Source organism: Bacillus rossius, chromosome 17 (assembly GCF_032445375.1).
Source record: "Bacillus rossius redtenbacheri isolate Brsri chromosome 17, Brsri_v3, whole genome shotgun sequence".
NCBI classification, from domain to species: Eukaryota; Metazoa; Arthropoda; class Insecta; order Phasmatodea; family Bacillidae; genus Bacillus; species Bacillus rossius.
In genome coordinates this window covers 16166222-16187729 of record NC_086344.1, presented here as the reverse complement: position 1 = coordinate 16187729, position 21508 = coordinate 16166222, and the positions used below count along the sequence as shown (strand labels likewise).

Below are 21508 nucleotides of genomic sequence, written 5' to 3'. Positions count from 1 at the left end.
GAAGTAATATTTTCTCCCTAATTAAACTTACGACAATGAAAGGTCTTTACTCCGGCACTCCATGGTTCGCCAGATTTTGAAATCCAGGCCAATCAGGCGCTGGATTCAGATTTTTTGAGGCGGATTCCAGCTGTTGCCGTTGGTCACCTGGTTTACTACACTGCTGGCATTTTGAGTTCACTCTGAGTTTATTGTTACTGTCAATTTTCAATTCAGTGCAGTATTTTCTATTAGCTAAATGGTTACATTTCATCATCAAAAAATAGTTAATTTCATCTTTATCGTCATTAAAGATTAAACAAATGTAGAGACAAGATTTTTATGGGTTTATTTTTAGTCCAATTTCATTTTTAAAATCGAAGATTTCGGTGTTTTTATTTTTTTATAAAAGTTGTTTTGTAATAATACTCCACTGAAATAGTGGTAAAATTTATATGCTGCATTTTTACAATTAAATAATTTGTAATAGAATTATATGGAACAGATATATTCAGCACAATAAAAATAAATAAAGGAGAATTTGGAGTTTAAAAGTGATTCAATAAGACATGCACAATAAATAAAATTTAATTAATTTTTCTGTACCCTTAACTTGGTACAATTTTTTGTTCGGAATTGACATTCCTTGAATTTCTAACATTGAAAGATTAATTTTTTTCTCATGATTTGAAATAAGTTTTAGTTAAATGCTACATAGTTACATGATATAACTTGCATTTTGGTGTTATATGGTGTTTTGACTTTTAAGTGTTATTTTGGTTTTATCGCAATACAACATATAATCTTGTCGCTAAACATACGTAATAAGTACATGTCATCCAGAAGCATAATGTTAAACAATTGCTGCAAACTTTTGTGTTAAGACACTTAAAATTTTAAAATAAAACAATACTACATACTTTGATAATAGTAAGTTAAACAGAAGAAAAAAAAATTCAATATATTCTTCTGTAGTGTTTCTTAGTTAACAAAAAAGTTCTAAATTTTTTCAAATTAAAAATTTTACTTTTTGTAGCTGTCTTATTATTCCAAAACTCTTTAATATGAATTAAAAAATTCAATTTAAAAACTCAAAAACCACATTTAAAAAAAATACTTACGAAGTAAATAAAACTTTTTACTTATTACCAACGTAATATTTAGGTTTTTAATAATAGCCTTGACTAAATAATTGTGCAATCAATTTGATATTTTATCAGACAAAACGAGGTACTTGAGCTGAATTTTGTTGTATTTTGTGTTTAGCTTCGCATTTCGTTGTTTGGCTGTACAGTAGAATCCCGCTAATTTGAACTAATTGGGACCGAACCCTGTTTGGATTAGCGAAAATTCGGATTAGGGGGAATTTTGTCATATAATGCCATATATTGTCTTTTTGAGGCGTATTTAGTGTCTGATATATCAAATATGTAAGGAAGGACAGACGAAAAATACACCTTAATTATTTAGCCTACATTTTAGTGTCATATAATATTTTTAATTAATCAGATAGATAGATAGATAGATAAACTATAAGTTTCTTATGTAAATATTAATAAACGTACAAAATTACTTGAAAAAACTTTTTTTTCTTTACTTTTCTTAGTTCTTAAATGATATAAAAAAATTTTTTATCCTAGCCCTGTTCGGATTAGGCGGATTTTCGGATTAGCGGGACTCTACTGTATATTTACTTATTTCGGTTTTATCGCTATTCACCACATAATCTTGCCTCTAGGTATTACCATTAAAACTATATTGACGTTCGATTGTACAGAAGAATCCCTAATCCGGCTGGTTCGTGGACTAAAGACGCGGGCTCAAACAAACGTGTTCCCCCCGCCGCCCAACGAGGAGGAGACAGCGAGGTGTAGGAGCAACGTCACCGGGCCAGGCGGTGCAGGCGGGCGTACTCCGGAGCGACGTCCTCCAGCCAGGCGGGCTCCACCTCGGACAGGTGGCGCATGTAGCAGCGGCCCGTCTGCACCAGCTCCGTGAACAGCACGCACGGCGGCCGCGCGAGGGCCAGCGCGGACGCCGGGTGCACGGCCACCACCTGCCTCGAGTCCACCTGCCGGCAGCACGACCCCAGCCGCCTCGCCAACCCAATTGATTATACCGTTGCGTCTGCCTTCTACTGTTGATTCGCTGTTGATGTGTTGGAATTCTGGCCGATTACAGACAATCGATCGGAGAAGTATCCGATCACAGGTTACCCACTTGAGAAGCCTCGAAATTCAGCACCCAACGAACAGACGCCGTTTTACCAAGTAAGCAGAGGATCGTGGAATCTATCCTGAAGGCCATTGACCGAGGACACGGCAGTGTTGTTCCAGCTCAAAAAAAAAAAAACACCAGCGGCCCCTTTCGTGGCATTGACAGCTATCTGCGCCACTTCGGGTCGGTTCCTTCTTGATTAAGGAAAAAAGATTGGTTCAATTTCATTTTATTTTAACAAGTGATGTTTTATATGCCGAATTTCCTTGAATCTAAAAAAATACACACCGAGTACCTCAAATCTACCCTCTCAAAACTGAACCTACGTCACTATTAAGTTCAAAACTAAAATTAAAAGTATTTAGTAGGCATGTGCGAATAATACACATTTCAGATACAAATACGAATAATAAACTATTTGTATTCAATTCGACCTCGAATACCAACACTTCGAAATAACGAATATAAGTTGCTTACGAATACTTCACATAGTATACCTCATGAGTTTGTCATATACCAATGTTCATTGGTCCAATATAAATACCCTTTTTTAATGATTATGGGACTTAATAATCAAAAACATGAACAATAGCGACATTTTAAACATTCAATAAGTGATGTTTTAAACATTGAATACGGTAAGTATTAAAGTTTTTTTGCTACTATCTCGCTAAACAGTAATCGAAAAAATTCCATAAACAATTTAAAACACTGCAAATTTATCATTTCAAATTTGAAAAAAAATTAATATTTGTATTCTTTTTGTCACATGCACTTCAAGTAGGGAAAAAAATATACATCAACAACCATGGACTACAATACCACAATACACGGACACTCCATTTAGATGGATATTAAAAGAAGTAATTGTCATAGTTTCAATGGCCTATAAATTGATAGCCACAATCGATGTAGCAGCTCACTTGCTGTATATATCTATGATGAAACAGACATTGCATCTCAAAAGTAAATAAAATAACCAAAATAATGGTTTCAGATTCAAGATGAAATTAGCAAAAATTGTGTTTATAATATTGCTGAATTACGTAAAGAAAATTTCCCTACATATTTTGGAACACATTAAGTGCTATTTATGAAGACCTTTGCTTAAGAATATGCGATTTCAGATAACGCTAACATTTATAGGAACACATTAGTCGTGCTAAGTGAGGGATTGGTGTACTGAGATATACCCCCCCCCCTCCCCCCACACAACTTTTTTTTTTGTATTTTTTTTTAAGTGAACTACTGAATTACCTTATCAAATTATTAAAGTGCCTGCAAATTCACAATGAACAAGGAGTAACACGTGCTACTCAGTATTTAAAAAGAATTAGACCCAGCAATATTTTTCAGATTCCCAAAGTTAACACTATAGAAGGTAAGGAGGAAATTACATTTATATACCTATATGGATGACAGTTCTTAAAACCATTGTAGGTCGATTTTGGCTTCAATAATATGTGCTTTAGAATTAAATACAGTGTATACAAGTTTATAATGATAATTTTGTCGTAGAAGGCATACAGGTTTTCTGAGTTATTTACTGGCAATAAATTTTGCAGTAACCTATTTTTTTTAGTCAACAGCGAACAGTTTCCATATAATCAACACAAACACTGCAACATTTCCACATTAAAAGGAAATCAAAACTTATCATTAGCTTTTTCCTCTCCACAAAAATAAATAAATTCGGCCTTTTCATTTTCTTTTCCATGGATATCAACAACAGTCTTACCACAAGTCGCCATCCACACATCGTCACAATACGTAGAAACATTAAAACTTTACTCTATGTTTAAGCCCATGGTTGCTACAGAAATAGAATCTTAGAATTCCCTGACCTTTCCCTGTTTTCCAGAAATTTAAGAGAAAAATTCCCTGACTTTCTTATGAAGTACATACCATAAATATTAACGTGCATATGATTAACTGTAATATAAAAATTTCAACATGAGGTAAAATAAGGTTTTTTTATTGTGTTACTTTGACGGCAGAATTGCGAATGTGTTTTTTCCTTCGACATGGCTGGTGAGAGCTCTTCGGCCCATATTGCTGAGTCGAATACTTTTGTAGCACAAAGTGCAGTACGCAGAATTTATGTTTTTAGCAGAGGGTTTGATATGCTGAAACTGTGACTCCTTGAGCCAATTCTCCTTAAAAGTAGTTTTCTTCGACATCTCTAAGCTAAAAAAAAAAAAGTACATATTAATATTTTCAGGTTAGGTTAAATAATTATTGTTTATGAATTCTTAAAAAAATATTACTACACAAATACAAAAACTATTACAAATTCACACCTAGCAATATAACGGGCCTACTTAGAGAATTACAATAGCAGCATTACAACATGCAATACTCTTACATTCTTACAATGTTAACTAACGATTCTGGGTAAAAACATGTTCAGTTATGCATATTTTTTTATACACAATGTAAGTGTCACGCAACAGAACTCACGGATTATAACGGTTGAAAAAAAAAAGTAATTAAAAAAATAGTTAGAAAAAATGCAAAAACATAACCGCACACAAAAGCCACGTGTTTTCGTATCAGCTTGGTAGTTTTCAAAATTAGAATTGGTATTGCTTCTTTATCAAAATGTACTTTATTTTCTTATGATCGCATCAAAAACTAACTTCACCTGAAACAATGCCTTTAAATTCACATAATAAGCTTTGTACTCATCTTATTCCACATGAAAATAGCCTTCAAAAGATAACCGACGCCATGCCCGTTCTGAAGTTCTCTGCATGGAACGGAACAAAACACAAAGTCTCAAGGGCAAATTAAAAAGGATCAAAACACGAACAAATGAAGGCCGGGTCGCTAGTGAACAAACGAGTGCCTGGATTGGCCAGAAGTTATGGTGGGTGGTTGTAACAGCCTATTGCAACGGACAATCGTAGACCAAGTAAAAAAAAGTTGCTGTTGCCGTGTGCCTTAAGCAGCAGCCTTTTAGCGGAGTCGTTCGGTAGCGGTACGAGCGCATCAAAACAAAGCTTTGTTTGAATTATAAGCAACTTTAAAATTGCCAGAATTCGTAGAATTTTCCCTGACATTTCCCGGAATTCCCTGACCATTTTAATTTCCCTGACATTTCCCGGTTTTCTAGTCCTGTAGCAACCATGAAGCCTCTTGCTTCCCAGATCCTCGATAATGCTAATTCCTGAAAAACAAATTTGAACAAATTCAAAATTAATAATGATTTTGTCCACTGCAACTCTTTCAACATAGCCCATTCCATTAGCGGTGACTGTTTGTTTACATTCTGTGCCACACAGTCAGCGGTGGCGCTTCAACCGGCCGTATCTTGAACTACTAGGCTCCGCCCCGTTTCAAGTCGTCCATTCTTTACTCTTGGAACAAAAACATTTCGAATTCCATAATTATCATACTTTTATACTAAAAAAACTTACTTAGTACTGTAATTTGTATGTAATTTTTAGGAAATGTGAAAATACGTATATTGTTACAAATGCGAGAGACCAGACAACGATGCCAGGTTCGGAGCTGGCTGGCTGCTCGCCCTGCACATATCACGTGGCCGCCACTGACATAAGACATGGCACGCATTCCTCCCTCCCCCTCTGCTCGCGGTACATCGTCCTGCCTCGGCGCCGTTACCTATCGCCGAGGGCCTCGGGGATTCCGCGGGCCGTCGCGTGAGCTAACAATGCCCTTCTCGACTGTTCGGGCATCGGGTCAGCCCGGGATGACGCGGCTCGTCATCAGCCCCTCTCGTCCCTTCGAGAAGGACTCCCCTAGGTACTCAAGCCGCGACGCCGGCCTCCGCGAGAGTTCCGAGCAAAGTTACGAGTGGCGTTCCGAGCAGATCCAGAGCGAAGGGAAGTGCAACGGCGGCCACGAAGTGCGACGAGAGTTCGGCTACGGAGTTTGGCACAGAGCCCTGCGACGGAGGTCCACGAGAAGTGCTGCGGCAACAGTTGCGTGAGGAGTGCGGCCCAGCGAGGTGTGCGGTGTGTAAGGACTTGAGATACCGTGTGACTTGGGGGGAAAAAAAAACATTTCTAACTGCGAGAAATTGATGATTAGGCATTTATGAGTAAGATTATTTATTATTACTGTAAATATTAGTAATCAATAAAACTGTGTAACAAAAACTCAATTGGGCTATCCCTATACGAACCCAGTTCTCCCCACAATGATTACTAAAATCATGGTGGTTTAGTATCCAAAGTGAGGTTTCACTGTAGGAGAACGTGCGGAGGTGGATGTAGGGACTCACGGTGATGTAGTGCCTGTCGCGGTGCAGCTCCGCGACGCTGGTGAAGAGCCCGGCCAGCAGGCAGCGACGCACGGCCTCCGTGTCCTGCCCGCACGACGTGAGCGCGACGCCGCACCGCGCGCACAGGTCCGCCAGCTGCTCGCGCACCTTGCTGGCGTAGTGCAGGTTGCGTGTGTGCAGGAGGTTCTCCTGGCACCACAGCTGCGCACACGCCACACAACTATCACTCAAGTCTGAGGGTATTGAAACAAAATAAGAGCGCGTGATAGAAGTGAAACTTATTTGGTAATTCAAACCTCGACTCGTAAGTACAGCAAACAGCAGAGAGATAAAGACAATGTTCTAACTAACACACACACACACACAGTGTTTTTTTTCCCCCATTTCCTTTTCAAGTATTTAAGAATCCTACTCTTTTTTTGTATTTATTAGAAATGTGATTAAAATAAATTATAAATATGAATTAACAAAATTATTACTCCCTTCAAAATAAATGCTCAGGATATCAATAAATATTGATCAATCAATAATGATTAATCATCAATAAATATTACTCACTGTTGAAACACACCGTTAAGAAAAAAAAGGGGCATGTTACTGTTCCTTCAAACAATTCTGCCATTTGGAACATGCAAAAAGTCTGAACGAAATATTAAATTCATAACAGGTAGCGCAATATGTGCGGGAAATGCAGGGACTGTCTCAACAGCGCTCGCTACGCTGCTGGTTGAACAAGTAGGAACGCGAGCGGGCTGGTAGCAAATATAAAATTCAAGGCACTCACAGCTGAACTGTACAGGACTGTTATAGGATGAAACCAGCACATCCACAAACACTCTGTCTTATTCTTTCGTTCATCTACATCTCTCGGTTATATTCTTTTTGGGCAGGGGAAGAATCAATGCACAAAGGGGGAAAACAAAAAAATGAAACCAACAAAGTATATAGCATAGTGGTCTGTTTATATGTCTGCTTATTGGTACTTTGGCCAAGTACCCATTCTCTGCCCTTTTCACAACATTGCATTAAAATTCGACCTTGAAATTTTATTCTCATCGTACCCAAAGAATTGAACTTCAAAACATTTTATATTCATGAGTAATTAGGGACAATTGACTAGGAACAAGGGACTAGTGAATTGTGATAAAACCAAAATAACACTGTAAAGCATTCAATACACCATAAAACACCAAATTAATAATACTAATACTATGGTGGATTATTTAACAATTCAATGAATAATCGTATTAAAGTATATATACCTTCTTACAAAACATATACTGTATTTACTCGCGTAAAGGCCCCCCTTTTTTCCCCAAATTTTCGACTCCAAAAAAGGGGAGGGGGCCTATACGCGAATTTGGAGGAAAAAATAGATTTTTCTTTTCAAGTCGTGCGTCTTTGTTCGAATGAGGTGGCGGGGGAGGCAGCGCTGTGACAGGAGGGGAGAGAGGCAGAGGCGTGGCTTAACCTCCCTCCTGCCAGCTAGCCAGCCAACCAGACAAAGGAGAGTTAGAATCCTTGACCCACTTCCCTTCCTCCTTCACTTCTCCTCTTCTTCTCCGACAACACTCCACATCAACACAGCGGCAGCGCGCGAGTCCAGCTTTCTTTATCTTTATGTCGTTTGAGATAGGACTAACAGTGTTCGTCTGGCATGCCTCACGACGGTCCTACTGAGAATGGACAAACTATAATACCAGTCTCTGTATCACTGTCGCTTACAAATCACCTCCCGCCGCTCACAATACAAGGCTTGCTGTTTGATGCATGCCAAGCTGCCCTGCCCTCAGATAAACCCAGAAAAAAACCCGTTTTTAAATTTTTTTCTCAAAAATGTTTACAAAACAGGGCCTTTACGTTAGTAAATACGGTATAGGTGATTGCAGTTGTGGTCTAACATTAAAATAATTTACCGCATTTTTAGTATATTTGTGCTACGAGAGTTGCGTAATCATTGTCAGCTTACTGGCCGGAAAATACGCAATGGTGGCAAAGAATCAATTTTTATGTGATTTATATTTTGTATCCAAATTATCGACATTTCATACGACCTACCCAACCTAAAAATATTACGCAGTCCTTACACGGTAACAAAATTCCAGCTTACAGCTTGAGACTCAAAGGTACAATTGGTGGAATCGAAGCACTGGAGAATCGACATGCCCACAGCCCCCCGACTAGAGGTCCCGGCCACGCACCTTCTTCTGCGGCACGCTGGCGTAGTTGCGGAACACGTTGAGCATGGTGATGTGGTCGCCCGCCGCCGACAGGAACTTGTGGTGCGCGGCGGCCGCCCGCTCGCGCTTGCTGGGCGGAGTTACGAAGATCGACTCCCCGGAGAGCACGGCCACGATGCTCAGGACCTCCTCCCTGCGACGCCGCGACACCCCGAGTCAACACCCCGGTCAACACCTGGTTCACGCGCACCTCACGGGACCAGCGTTACCCGCCTCACGCACCGACCACACTACTGCAAGGATACTCCAGTCACAGATTTTATACATAAATAATTCTAAAGAAACTTCAAGCAAAGTTACAAATATTATTACCAGTTACTAACTAGTCTAAAACTTCTATAAAAAAAAAAGTAGAATGGGCTCTATAAAACATTAACTGATTTTATACAATACCAAATATTATCTGTGAAAGATTCGTGCAATGGGAGTGCATGACTTGATGTAAGCTTTTCGACATACGCCATTGCTAAGCATTTTTTCTGTTGAAGAAAAACTAAAAAATTAAAAAAATAAAGAAATAAATAAAAATACCCAAAAAAATGTACGCCAATACCAAATGTACGCCAATAAAATAAGTTTGTATGGCATGTTACTCTAAACAGGATTATGATAGCACAATGCACCAAAGTTTGGGAAATCACCCACAGGAGACATACCATCAAATCAAAATGGAATAATTACATACCTACTTTCTAAAGCTACAATGAACTAAGGAGATCTAATCAGTATTATTTTTGTCAAATTTTCACATTTGAATTTCATAATTCTGTGATGTTTGTATGAAGGTAGGTATTAACCATCATTTCAGCGCAGCCTAAGCAACTTTCTATTACAAAAAACTATATATTGTACAAAACAAACTGCTTAGCTTAATACGTAATTTCCAGGTACTATAAAATACTTTGTATTATTGACATTTTTGAAGAAAAACCAATTGAAAGAGAAAAAAAACTGCAGCCAGAGGTTTATTTTTTTGTTGCATTAATAGTATTTTATATTTAATGGTATTTTATTTATTATGATCACATACACATAAATAATGCTAAATGTTTTTGGTTCAAAAATAAAAACAACAATATTTTTCTTTGGGTGGGGGTTCAGAACAGCCACCCCCAATTTTAAGAAGGTAGCGATTTTACGAAAGCAATCCGTGGGAGCATACGTAAAATCAGAGGTCTAGTGCGCAAAAGCAATAACAGCAAAATCTCTCATCAATGTAACCATGTTAAAGTACCGGGTTCAAAGGCGCCACTCTCACTGTCTGTCCATTTTCCTGCAGTTGCTCCATATTGTCCCTAATTTTCGCAAGCAAAATTGGTTAGATTTTTGGTTTTTGGTTAAGTAAATCCATTGTAGAAATAACTGTCTTCTAGGGAAAAAAAATTTTAAAACCTTACAGACAGTTTTGCTCTCATCAGAAGTAATTTCAATTACCTCTAGTATAATTTTTGATAGAGCGGTCTGGATCAGTAAATGAGCTCGTACAGACTTAAAAGGGGAAAAGGGGGGGAAAACCATATAAAATCTTGACTCCAGTGACGACATGAGATTCTTGAAACTCCCGTCGTCAAATAAGCAGCTCCTGCGCTGTCCGTGCACGGGCGAGACCAGGCACTCGGACACTCGAACGTGGGAGGGCATCGCTCACACACAGTTGAGGTCGCGCGCGGCGATGATGGCCTTGCTGAAGCGGGGGTCGAGCGGGAACTGGGCCATCGTGCGGCCGACCTCCGTCAGGCGCGGCGCGTCCGTGCCCTCCACGGCCCCGAGCAGCCGCAGCAGCTTCACGGCGCCCTGCACGGCCTGCAACGCAACCGCGCCCGCACTCCTCGGTGAGCGGCCCGCTGCCGTCTCCCCTACATTCCGCCCGCACGGCCCAACCCCGATCCTCAACCTGCGCACTTGCTCCTGCTAGCAAACATAAACATGTTTGATCAACAGTTTTTTTTTCAAGTAGGTATGCACCCTAAATCAATCTTAAGATAATCCCTCTTAAGAAAATTACCTGCAAATTATGTTCCAAAAATTTAGAAGTAGACCCATAAATACGAACATATAATTTTCAAGTTTAAGTAAAAAAAATATTCCTGTTAATACGTCTTTTATATTTTTAAGTACCTTGAAAACTTATTAAGAAGGATTTACTACATTATTTTTTGGTATTTAAGTTCTGACTCAATAAAACCTTTTTTTAAACAACCAATAACAGTGTTGTGGTGTAAAAAAAATATAAATAATTGATAAAAAAAATATATCTGGACAAATATTCGGCAAAATTATGTGTTTTAAAAATGTGCCAATGTCTTAAATGTAAAAATCTAATAAAATATGCAATATCAAACAATGTAATATTATTTTTTTCCTTTACATTTAGTTTATACTTTTTGGTACAAAATTCATGTTAAATAAATTGCATTTAATAAATTTACATTAGAAAAAAAAATTTGTAATTTCAGTAAATATTATGTTAAATTACTGATAGAATTTTATTTTTAGTCACATTTTAATGCTAAATCGTGTGTTATCTTGCATTTTGGAGATAATGTTCTATTGACTTGCTTAGCAGTGTTATTTCAGGTTTATCACAATTCACTACATAATCTTGTCCCTACTTATAGCACATGAATTTTTTATTGAATTGCATGATGTTTTAAGACTTTAAGTACTGCACAATATGTAAAATTAGCAATATTTAGAGCCATGATTTTATGATGATATAAATAAGCTCATTTTTTCATTAAAAATTTAAACACATGTTAAAAGCACAATTACATTGTTCAATTGCTTCAAAAAATTTGTAACGCACTTAAAATATTTACATAAAACAATACCACATTTACCCACAAAAGGGTCGCCCCATATAGCCCAGGAAACAAAGTTATCAACCTCTAAAAAATTTGTCTAAAGATGAATTTTTGCAGTGGTAGTATCTACTATACTTAAAAAACATACTAAAAGTTTACCACTGTAGAATTTGTGCGTACCACCGAAAACGTGAAGTTAAGTCTAAGATAACATCATAATACTTCCCATTTGAACAATTTTTTATGTATAGACTACATAAACATACAAAAATAATCTAGAAACACCATTAAACACATTCAAGTTGAAAAACAGTCCGAATGTTAATATTAAATTAAGATATAAATCGATTAGTAATGAAATAAGTTTTTTATCTCAGTCAATGACACAAAAGCCCAATTCAAATAAAAATAAAGGGTCCAATGTAATGATCACTTTAACAAAAATTTTTGCATATTTCTTAAGCTTTAAAGTGATATTATTTTAAAGAGGCTAGCGTTATTTATTGCATCGCTAGAGTGTTCCGAGCGTAGCAGTGCTGTGTGTGTACTGCGACAGTGCTACAGCCAAAAACACTGGGGTTACCTTCGCTCCCACGAAATCATGGATTTTTAGTCTCTGGAAAATTTTACCCAAATGGAAGTTCAGTAAGTAAATTGTAAATTTCATTTGGGTTCATTACATCCGGCTAGTTAGTTCAGTCAGAGAACCCAATTTCCTTTATACAGTCAACTCTCTATTATCCGCGGTAATGAAGGTGGTCGAGGCCGCAGATAACCCAAAACGCTGGATAATACACTTTAACCATTTTTTTACCACGCAATGTAAAAAAAACGGCCAGTCCCCACTTCCCCTTATAGTGTAAACAACCACGGTCACGACGGAAGGCAATCGGAAGTACGGTAATGTGTTACAGTGAATAATACTAGTAACTTATGTACTATTATGTGCCAGTATACATACGTACAGTATTAGTACAGTAGAACCTCGTTAATACGTGATGGTCGGGACAGAGATAATCACGGATTACCGAATTTCACGGACTAGCGATTAAAAGCCCGGAAGGTCTTGTCAAGCTTCTCAGACACCGGCGTGCAGCTGGGTAGGCCAAGGTCATGTGACGTAACATCTCCCGAGGCTTACTGCGCCTTGGCAGCAGATGGATAAAAAATAATAAACTTCCCATTATTCGTGTTAATTGGAACCCGCAGATGCCCGGATAATTGAAATCCTGTAAAAAAAAAAAAAATAATAAACCTGGATAATCCGTTCAAGGGAAGGTCCGTCTTCGAATTAGTGTCTCGGCTTAAAAAAATATGGCACTGCCTAGCCATTAGTTCACGGTCATTTACAACAGCCAAAGAGAGAAATATAAGATTGTGCTGACCTTGCACACATAAATTTTGGGTAGGCCCCCCCCTCCCCACTCTTCGTCATCCAGCCGAATGCCAGCCCGTTGGCGGGCGGAAAGAAACTCAGCAGCACGTGAAACAACATTCAAACAAACGGGAGACGGGAAGCAGAAGTCAGGACATCCCCCTCAAGTTTAAAGAGTGACAAATGTAACAGCTGAAAGGGGGGCGACACAAAGGGTAGGTACAAACAGCGTTGCAGAGTTTGGTGGCCCACGTGATGGCTTCAAGTGTTTGCCGGCCGCCGGCCCGTGTGACGTTAATTTTAAGCGCTGACAATTTTTACTTCTCTCTATTTTTCGGCACTTTTAAATCGTTCCGGATTATCCGATTCCCGAATTAGCGCATCACGGATTAACGAGGTTCTATAACTCGTTTACGTTTGGAAGTAGACATCTTGCACGCACGACTGATGAAACTCAATATTGACTGCGACTGTACAGCTGACAAGACAGCGCTGTGCCAGCCAGATGACTCACGGGAGAGGGGTTGGAATCTGAGCGCGTAAACAAAACAGGTGCAGACCTTTTTTTATCTCAGTCATCCAACAGCGTTGCTACACCGCGCGCCACAGCAGTCTGCGCGACCGAAAAGTTACTATCTGTTTAAAATAATTTTTTTCTTAAAAAAAAAAACGCCGGTTAAGCCGCAAATCGGATAATCTGCCGTCGGATAATCGGGAGTTGACTGTACTTAGAACCTCTGAGGTCATAAGAGGTCTGACTTTCTGTATATTTAAATTTAATTGAAATATTTCACTTTAAGTATTAATGCTGCCTGATTACACTCGTAATCAGGATGAAAAAAAAATTCAAATTCATTAATATAACTTTTCAAACTTTGGCGTCAGTTATGTTCACAACTGTTATGTTGACATCGTCCCGGGCTGCGTCCTTCTGAGCCTGATGTGCCACCACCTCCCCCCTTACACGCTGAAAGCCCCCTCCTTCCACCTCCACCCTCTACAACCCCGGCGAAGAGTGCGTGTGCGCGTACGTGCGTGTGTCGGCCCGCACCCACCGGAGTGACGTCAGTGCTCCGCTCCCGAGAGTTGCCGAGCGAGGACGAACGGTCAATGAGTCGAGATTGCTGCTACAGGAAGGAGCTTCACGCACCTGTCATCTTTTTCGGAGCATTTCAGTGATACAGGGGGGGAAACGGGCCTCGCCACACACGGGCTACGTCACGGCCCTGAGAACAGAGCAGCCGGATCCACTTGCCCGTCATACACGTGGTGGCGCCCTAGGATTCGACGGACACTTCAACCCCCGACCGTGTGGTCGTCTCCCTCACCTCGGGCGGCGGCTTGTCCATGAAGTCGAACGTCGCGGCGTCGACGCCCAGGGCCAGGAGCTGCAGCACCACGCTCGCCACGTTGCAGCGCTGGATCTCCGGCACCGTGTTCTTGGAGAACCGCTCAAACTCCTGTGAACACCGCGCCCGCACGGCTCGCTGCGCTGCACCCGAGTCCGCACGCGCTGCCCCAGGCTTCCCGGCACACGCGTCAGAGGACGCAAACACTTCCAGGTTAAACTTTCAGTCCAATTTAATTTTTAAAACAAAATATTTCTGTGTTACTAATTTCATATTCATAAATTTAGGTTCGTGAAACTATTCCACCAAAACAACATCATGTTTATAAGCCACATTTCTAAGATAACAGATTCATTCAGAACAATAAAACTAAATCGGCAAGCATTTGTAGTTTAAAATTGATTCAATAAGAGATGCAGGATTGACCTAATTAAATTAATTTTTTTCTGAACTATGCACTTTGGTTCTGATTTCATCCGGAAACAATACATTTTTGAATTTCAAACACACACACACAAGTGTGTGTGTGTGTGTGTGTATATATATATATATATATATATATATATATATATATATTTTTTTTTTTGGTGTGATTTAAATCAACTCTTGGTCACAGGCTGCTCAATTGCACAAGGTGATGGCGCCCACCTGCCGGGTGTAGTTGCGGTAGCAGAAGCCCTCGGACTCGCGGCCAGCGCGGCCCGTCCTCTGCCAGGCCTGCTCCTGCGAGATGCTCTCCACCTTCAGCACGTCCAGCCCCGTGCCCGGGTGGTGGGTCCTGCGCGCACGGCCGCACGCCAGCCCTCAACATTAGGAAAAATTCAAAGGAACAGCCGAAAAATGGCAAAATATTTGGTAATGGATAGAATGGCTTATCAAAATGAATGTTCGCAAAATTAAATTAAATTCGCTTTAACATCTATTCTCAAAATCCACTACCTTTTTATTTACGAAAAACGATTTTAAATGTAATATATTTCACACAACTGCACTGAATGAATAACGGGTTTGCATGGCGCAGCTGTCAAACTATATGTCCGCCATGAACGCCATTGATTGAAAGTAGTCCGAAGTGGCAATCCCCATATAAAATCACCAAATATTTTGCTATTTTTCAGCTGTTCCTTTGAATTTTTCCTAATATTAATTTTTTTTTCTATACCACCCCAGTATTGAGGCAAAACAAAAAAAAGGGGGTTGTCTGTAAAGTCGGTTTACGGACGATACTTTCATGTGATAACATCACAAGAAAACACTGATGAAAAACTTCATACTTTCTAATTTTCAAATATTATGTACAGTTTTTGCACATTTACATAATCACAAACAATTAGTTAAAAGGCCCACCTTAACCTGTTTTATATCATAGAAGATTTTCTCGCACGGCGGTTGGCCGGTTCTTGCACGGTCGGCTCAGGCAGAACATGACAATTTTTCGTGCATGCAGCCGGCGTACATCGATTTATAAGACGTTATCAACGTCAAAATTTATACGCAAGAAATATCAATTTATCACTTGATTTAGATATTACTGTTTCTATTGCATTTATAATTAAAAAAAACACAAATGAATAATAGAATAGAATATATTATTGTACATAAAACAACTTTTTACATATATATATATAAATATATATAAATCACTTTCCAACTGATACATAAAATTTAGTAGTGGAAAATCTCTGTCAAGTTCCTTAATGGTAAATACCCAACCAAAGGGGGGGTAGAAATGGGAAAACGTTTTTTGAAAAACAGAAAAATCGCTGTAACTACCATAATATGGAAAATGTCACATTCGTTTGAACATATTATAACTCGGAGTAAAACACAATAAAACAAATTTAATTAATTTTTCTGATCTATTCATTTTGGTACCATTTTTGTCCGGAAATAATGACATTCCTTGAACTTCAAACTTTTTTAACGATTAGTTTTTTAATGATCTGAATTAGGTATTGGTTAAATGCTGCCTAATTCCATTATATAACTTGCATTGTGGTGCTATTGTGGTGTATAAACTTGCATTTTGGTGTCATGTGGTGTACTGATATTATTTTCAGTGTTATTTCCGTTTTATCGCAATTCGCCATAAAGCACCCTGATTAATGCAAAATAAAATAAAAACACGAAAAAGAGCATCACCTGTTCTTCACCTTCCCGCAGTCGATGACGTACTTGATCCCGCTGATGGTGACCGAGGTCTCCGCGATGTTGGTGCTCAGCACGACCTTCCTGGCGCCCTGGGGTGTGGGCCGGAACACGTCGAGCTGCATCTGCGACGGCAGCGAGGCGTAGAGGGGGTAGACCTTCAGCGGGACGCACTGGCCCTCCAGGTCCTTACGACACACACGCGCACGACTTAATGCGTGTTCACGCAGAGCCATCAGCGTTAACAGTTAGCATACAAGAGAACCAGTGTTATTCAAACCAGTCATGGGTCAAATCCCGATTTCCTCTCACCCGAATCTCGAATTCGAATACAAGAGAGTACCTAAAATATACCCTTTGAATGCGAATTTAAGTGTGAAGGGAAAAAAAAAAAAAGAAAAAAAAAAGAAAAAGAAAAAATTGAAACATTCTTCCCTTTTAATGGTTTTTTCACAAACTAAGTTTGCAGAATCAATTCATATTGTAATTTTTAGCCACGACGGAACGGACAAGGTGTATGAATTTAGGGTGAGAGGTTGTTTGTGTGTGCAAAAAACTAATGTTCCCATTTATCTACTAAACGGTTCGACCGATTTAGATACGGTTTTCTGTAAAAGGTTTGTGATTCATCGGCAATGGTTCTTAGACAGGTGTATGTAGTGGTGTTAACTCACCAGAGGGTGCTGTAATAAACATTTTTCTTCTTGCTTCTGTACATGAACTGCTGACAGTCTGATGATAGAGGAGATCATCGTCATCGGAAACTATGTGGAGGCACGTAGCTAGTAATTCATGTTTAAATAAGAAACTAAGGGTGGTGAACAAACAAAGGAAAAAAAAGCTAAACATATGAGTTAAAATAAGAGAGGTTATATTCCTTTTATAAATTAAAATACATGTGCATTTGCATTGCATGATTTTTTTGGATTGAGTTATTTTGGGTAATCTTTTAACAAAATGTGTTTTCTTCTGTATCAGTTCGGAATTGGTGAATCGGCAACAGTTGTACCAGCATATCAAAAAAAAATTGTGACTCAGTATAGCTTATTATTAATTGTTATTATGTTGTTCCTAGAATTATTTATTCTTACATGAAAATATAAAACAGTTGCAGTTTGCGATATCTTAAAATATATCGCTATTAAAAACATTACTCTCAACAAAATGGTATGGTATTGACCGCACGGGGTACAATTAAAAAATAAACATAAAATGGAGCAGTGCAGGGGTAAAATGTAGGGGTATATTTTGTAAGACACCAAACATACAGAATGACAGACAAATAGACAGATATTTAGACAGTAAAGTAGGAATTCTCTAAAAAGTTTAAAATAAAAAGCAAAATTAAAAGTTTTGAAAAAAATACCATGATGGATCTAAACATTGTAACCAAAAAAGAATTAAATAAAAATTTTGTAAAATTCACAACTAAATGGAAGTAAGTAACGAAAGATAAAAATAAAAAAGCATTTTAAAAAGGGTTGATTTGTTGTGAAGTGTGTTGTATAAACATCTAATTATGACTTTTCTTAGTGCTTCCTACGTTTATGTACCTATTTGTTTTTCGTAGATATAGACACAGCGATAATATCAAATACAGGTACTACACATATTCACCTCCCTATTAATACAATTACAAACCTAAGAAAATCCGTTGGGGCTGCCATTCCCTGCCCCAAAATGAACTAAAATTTTGCATTTTTATATGTTTGTGACTTGTGCGTAAAAAATTTTTTTGTTAGGTAAAGTTATTCATAAAAGCAAAAAACCTGTTCATGGAAAGTACGTTTATTTAAAAAAAGGTGGAGTATACAATAGCACGCCAAACAATTTATATTAATAATTCATTAAACAAAAACCTTCCTTCAACTTTAAATAGAAAAACAAAATCTGTGATGCGAACGCAAGTCACTTGAATATGTGACATGAACTAACGCGTAAATGTCCTAGTACATCTTGCCACAAAAGAGTGTGGGCCATCAAATGTAGTTAACTCTGCACCTGACAGAGAGCGTGTGTTGCATGCATCGGTGAGATATCGATATTAGACTAAATGTGCGCGATCTATATGGGAAGCAACATAACCAAACATGAATGATGCCAACTAGGGCTGGCTACATGTTTATAAGCGATACACAGCGGCGACGCAGGCGGTCGGATAAAGGAAATAACGTTGAAAAAGTCTTCAAAAGAAAATTTACACGTCAAACAACTTCGTATTTCCATTAATTAAATAAGTAAGTGGCAATGTCCGAATAATTATTAGGTTTCTTCTTTAAAATACATTGTTTTATAAGGAAAAGATGCCTACACAAAGCGCTCGGGATATAATAAAAGGACCAAAAACAACATGCGACGTTTACGTGATAAATTTTTTTTATCACAATTTTGACTGCCTAAAATATAGGTGCGACGATTAAGCGAGTGCGACGATTACGCGATAAAAGAGGGTAATTGAAATTGCACTGGGTACGTAAGTAATTGTAGTCTTTAACTGAAATAAATTGCTGCATCTCTACAAGACACACAATAGCTTTTCTATACTGCTATTTTTTAATTTAAATTGGGAACAGAGATGGCAATGACAGCCCTGATGAATGTTCTTGGGTTTGTTATTATATTATAAGGTCAGTGAATACATGTAGTACCTATATTTGACATTATAGTTGTGTCTATCTCTACGATAAACAAATAAGTACATAAAGGAACAAAGCACTAAGAAAAGTCATTAGTTGTTCATATGACAGACTTCATGACAAAACAACCCTTTTAAAATGCTTTTTATTTTTATCTTTCATTACAAACTTCCTTTTAGTCTGGGGTTTTACAAAAATTTCATTTAATCCTTTTGAAAGGTTATCTTTCTGCAATTGCCATCTAAACAAGGAGTGGCCAAATTCAATTATTCGGCAAAGACTAAGGTGTTTGTGTATTAGAAAACAATGCATTCAACAGGGACTACGAATGTAGTTTTCAATAAGAGAATATTAAATTCATTAAGCCCAGAGCCTAATTAAGGTACACAATACACAATAGAACATTTCCTACAAAATACAAACAAAATACTCAGTGGTGAAATGACATCATGAGTTTTTGTGAAATTATGCTGTCCGTGAACATTAAGACATATAAATTTAGGTAAATACAAAAAACCAATCCAGTGAAATACGATTGCCTCAAACAATGATATTTGACAAATCTTAAAGGGATACACATGAATAATTATGCCTAATGTAGACGAGCATTACAAATATCAAGGCCATGAACATTCTTCAATGCAAGTAACACCCGCGTAACTGGAGTACAATCCCTGTACAGACCATCAAAAGGGCCGTTGTGTTAACCAACTAAATTACCTACAAGGCTTACGCCACAGATACAGGATAGTAAATACCTTAAACGTATAGCAAAAATGCATGAACCAAAAAAACTATTACACGCGATAAAGTTTACATACTAATAAATAACATCATTATCAATACGTATTATTATCGAATTCTCCAGGGAGAACAGTTCTGAGTAACCAATTAATAGAAATTAGTGAATGCATGAAAAGGCAAACGACAGAGAATTAAATCCAAACATAATTTTGTCGAGACGGCAGCCTAAAGAGAATTTATACTAGATAGCAAAAAGTTAAAGTTCGCGGATTACATTATGGCAAGGGCCACCGCCTCACTCACAAGAAAAGACACTTACATATCTTTCCCCCGAGGTCACTCTCACACATCGTTGATAAAGAAAACTCTACTTGACGACTACATGCACATGACTGCTAAAAAGAAGAAGAGCAAATAAAACCCTGACGGCTGCTTGTATGGAATCGGCGCGCCACAGCGCGCATGCGCCCACCCCGAGGGGAGGCGAGGAGAAACAATACACAACTCTAGGAGGGGGAAGGAGGGAGGGAAAGAAGCGCCGATGCCCGCGGCGAAGCGCGAAGTTTGAAATTTTAGTTATATGTTTAAAGCAGTGGCGTAGCCAGGATTTGTGTATGGGGGGTGTTAAGAAGCATGCCGCCGCCCCCCCCCCCCCCCGTATTAAAGCGGGGGGTCCGGGGGTCCTCCCCCGGGAAAATTTGGATTTTAAGGTGTAAAATAGTGCCATTTTAGCCGTTTTCGGTACTTAAATTTAAATATAGTAATGGTAAAAATTTTATTAACTTTACCACGAAATTTATTTGAGTGATGAATAAGAAATTAATTAAATATTTGGTGCTAAGGGGGGGGTTTGAACCCCTAAAACCCCCCCCTGGTTTAAAGTACAATATATTGGGGAATGGTAACAGGATAGGTATGAGGGAAACTACTGGCAGTAGGGGCAGCGGGCCGGTTCTGTTACACTGTCAACAATCAAACAAGTGGTTGTCTGAGCACGTGGCCGGGTAGGCGTGGCACCACTTGGTCGGGTGGGTGTTGCCGGGAGCCGCGTGGAGGGAATCCACAGGTGGTTGTTGACGTCACGTGAAGGGGTGTGTGGATGTTTCTAAATGAGGAAGGTAGGTAGCGCTAGTGTCCACGCGCCGGAATTATTTTTACAAGTATAAAAATGTGATGGCGGCGGCGGGCGGCGGGGATACGAACCTTCATTTCTGGATCGTTAGTCCGTGACGCTAACCACAGGACCACGAGACCATGTTGGAGAAAATAATTTCAGATGTTGTATATATGCTTATAAAATGTTTTAAAGAAATTTAAAAGAGCCGCATCGGCTGCTAGTCGGCCGCCATGTTTATTTTTTTATAGTGGTAAGCGGGAAATTTAAACAAGCCGGCCGCCATGTTTATTTTTATAGTGCTAGGCGGTAAATTTAAACTAGCCGCATCGGCTGATAGTCGGCCGCCATGTTTATTTTTTTATAGTGTTAAGCGGGAAATTTAAACAAGCCAGCCGCCATGTTAATTTTTGCGGTAAATTCAAACGAGCCGCATCGGCTGCTAGGATTGTTGACAGTGTAACAGAACCGGCCCGCTGCCCCTACTATCTTGCTCTCCCAAAAGATACAGTGTTTTTTATTTGGTGTTCCATACCTTCGAGAAACAGCTATATATATCACTTAACTTGAGTACAATGTAGGCTATACCTACCTTTAGATTGTTTTCAAAACAAAATTTCAATAATTAAAATACTTTTAATAAAAATCATAAA

General features: G+C 38.7%; 1 protein-coding gene across 2 annotated transcripts in view; it reads right to left on the bottom strand.

Annotated features, from left to right (window-relative positions):
* Window positions 1-371: 371 nt before the first annotated feature.
* Window positions 372-21508, bottom strand: part of LOC134540998 (ATP-dependent RNA helicase DHX33) — a 42254-nt gene continuing 21117 nt past the window's right edge. For both annotated transcript variants that reach the window (XM_063384110.1, XM_063384111.1), the window contains exons 7-13: window positions 16356-16549; window positions 14862-14991; window positions 14193-14324; window positions 10334-10488; window positions 8647-8818; window positions 6446-6646; window positions 372-2050 (exon numbers count right to left, since the gene is read on the bottom strand). In XM_063384110.1, the coding sequence (XP_063240180.1) occupies window positions 1862-2050; window positions 6446-6646; window positions 8647-8818; window positions 10334-10488; window positions 14193-14324; window positions 14862-14991; window positions 16356-16549 (1173 nt within the window). In that variant the 3' untranslated portion in view covers window positions 372-1861. The remainder of the gene's footprint in view (window positions 2051-6445; window positions 6647-8646; window positions 8819-10333; window positions 10489-14192; window positions 14325-14861; window positions 14992-16355; window positions 16550-21508) is intronic.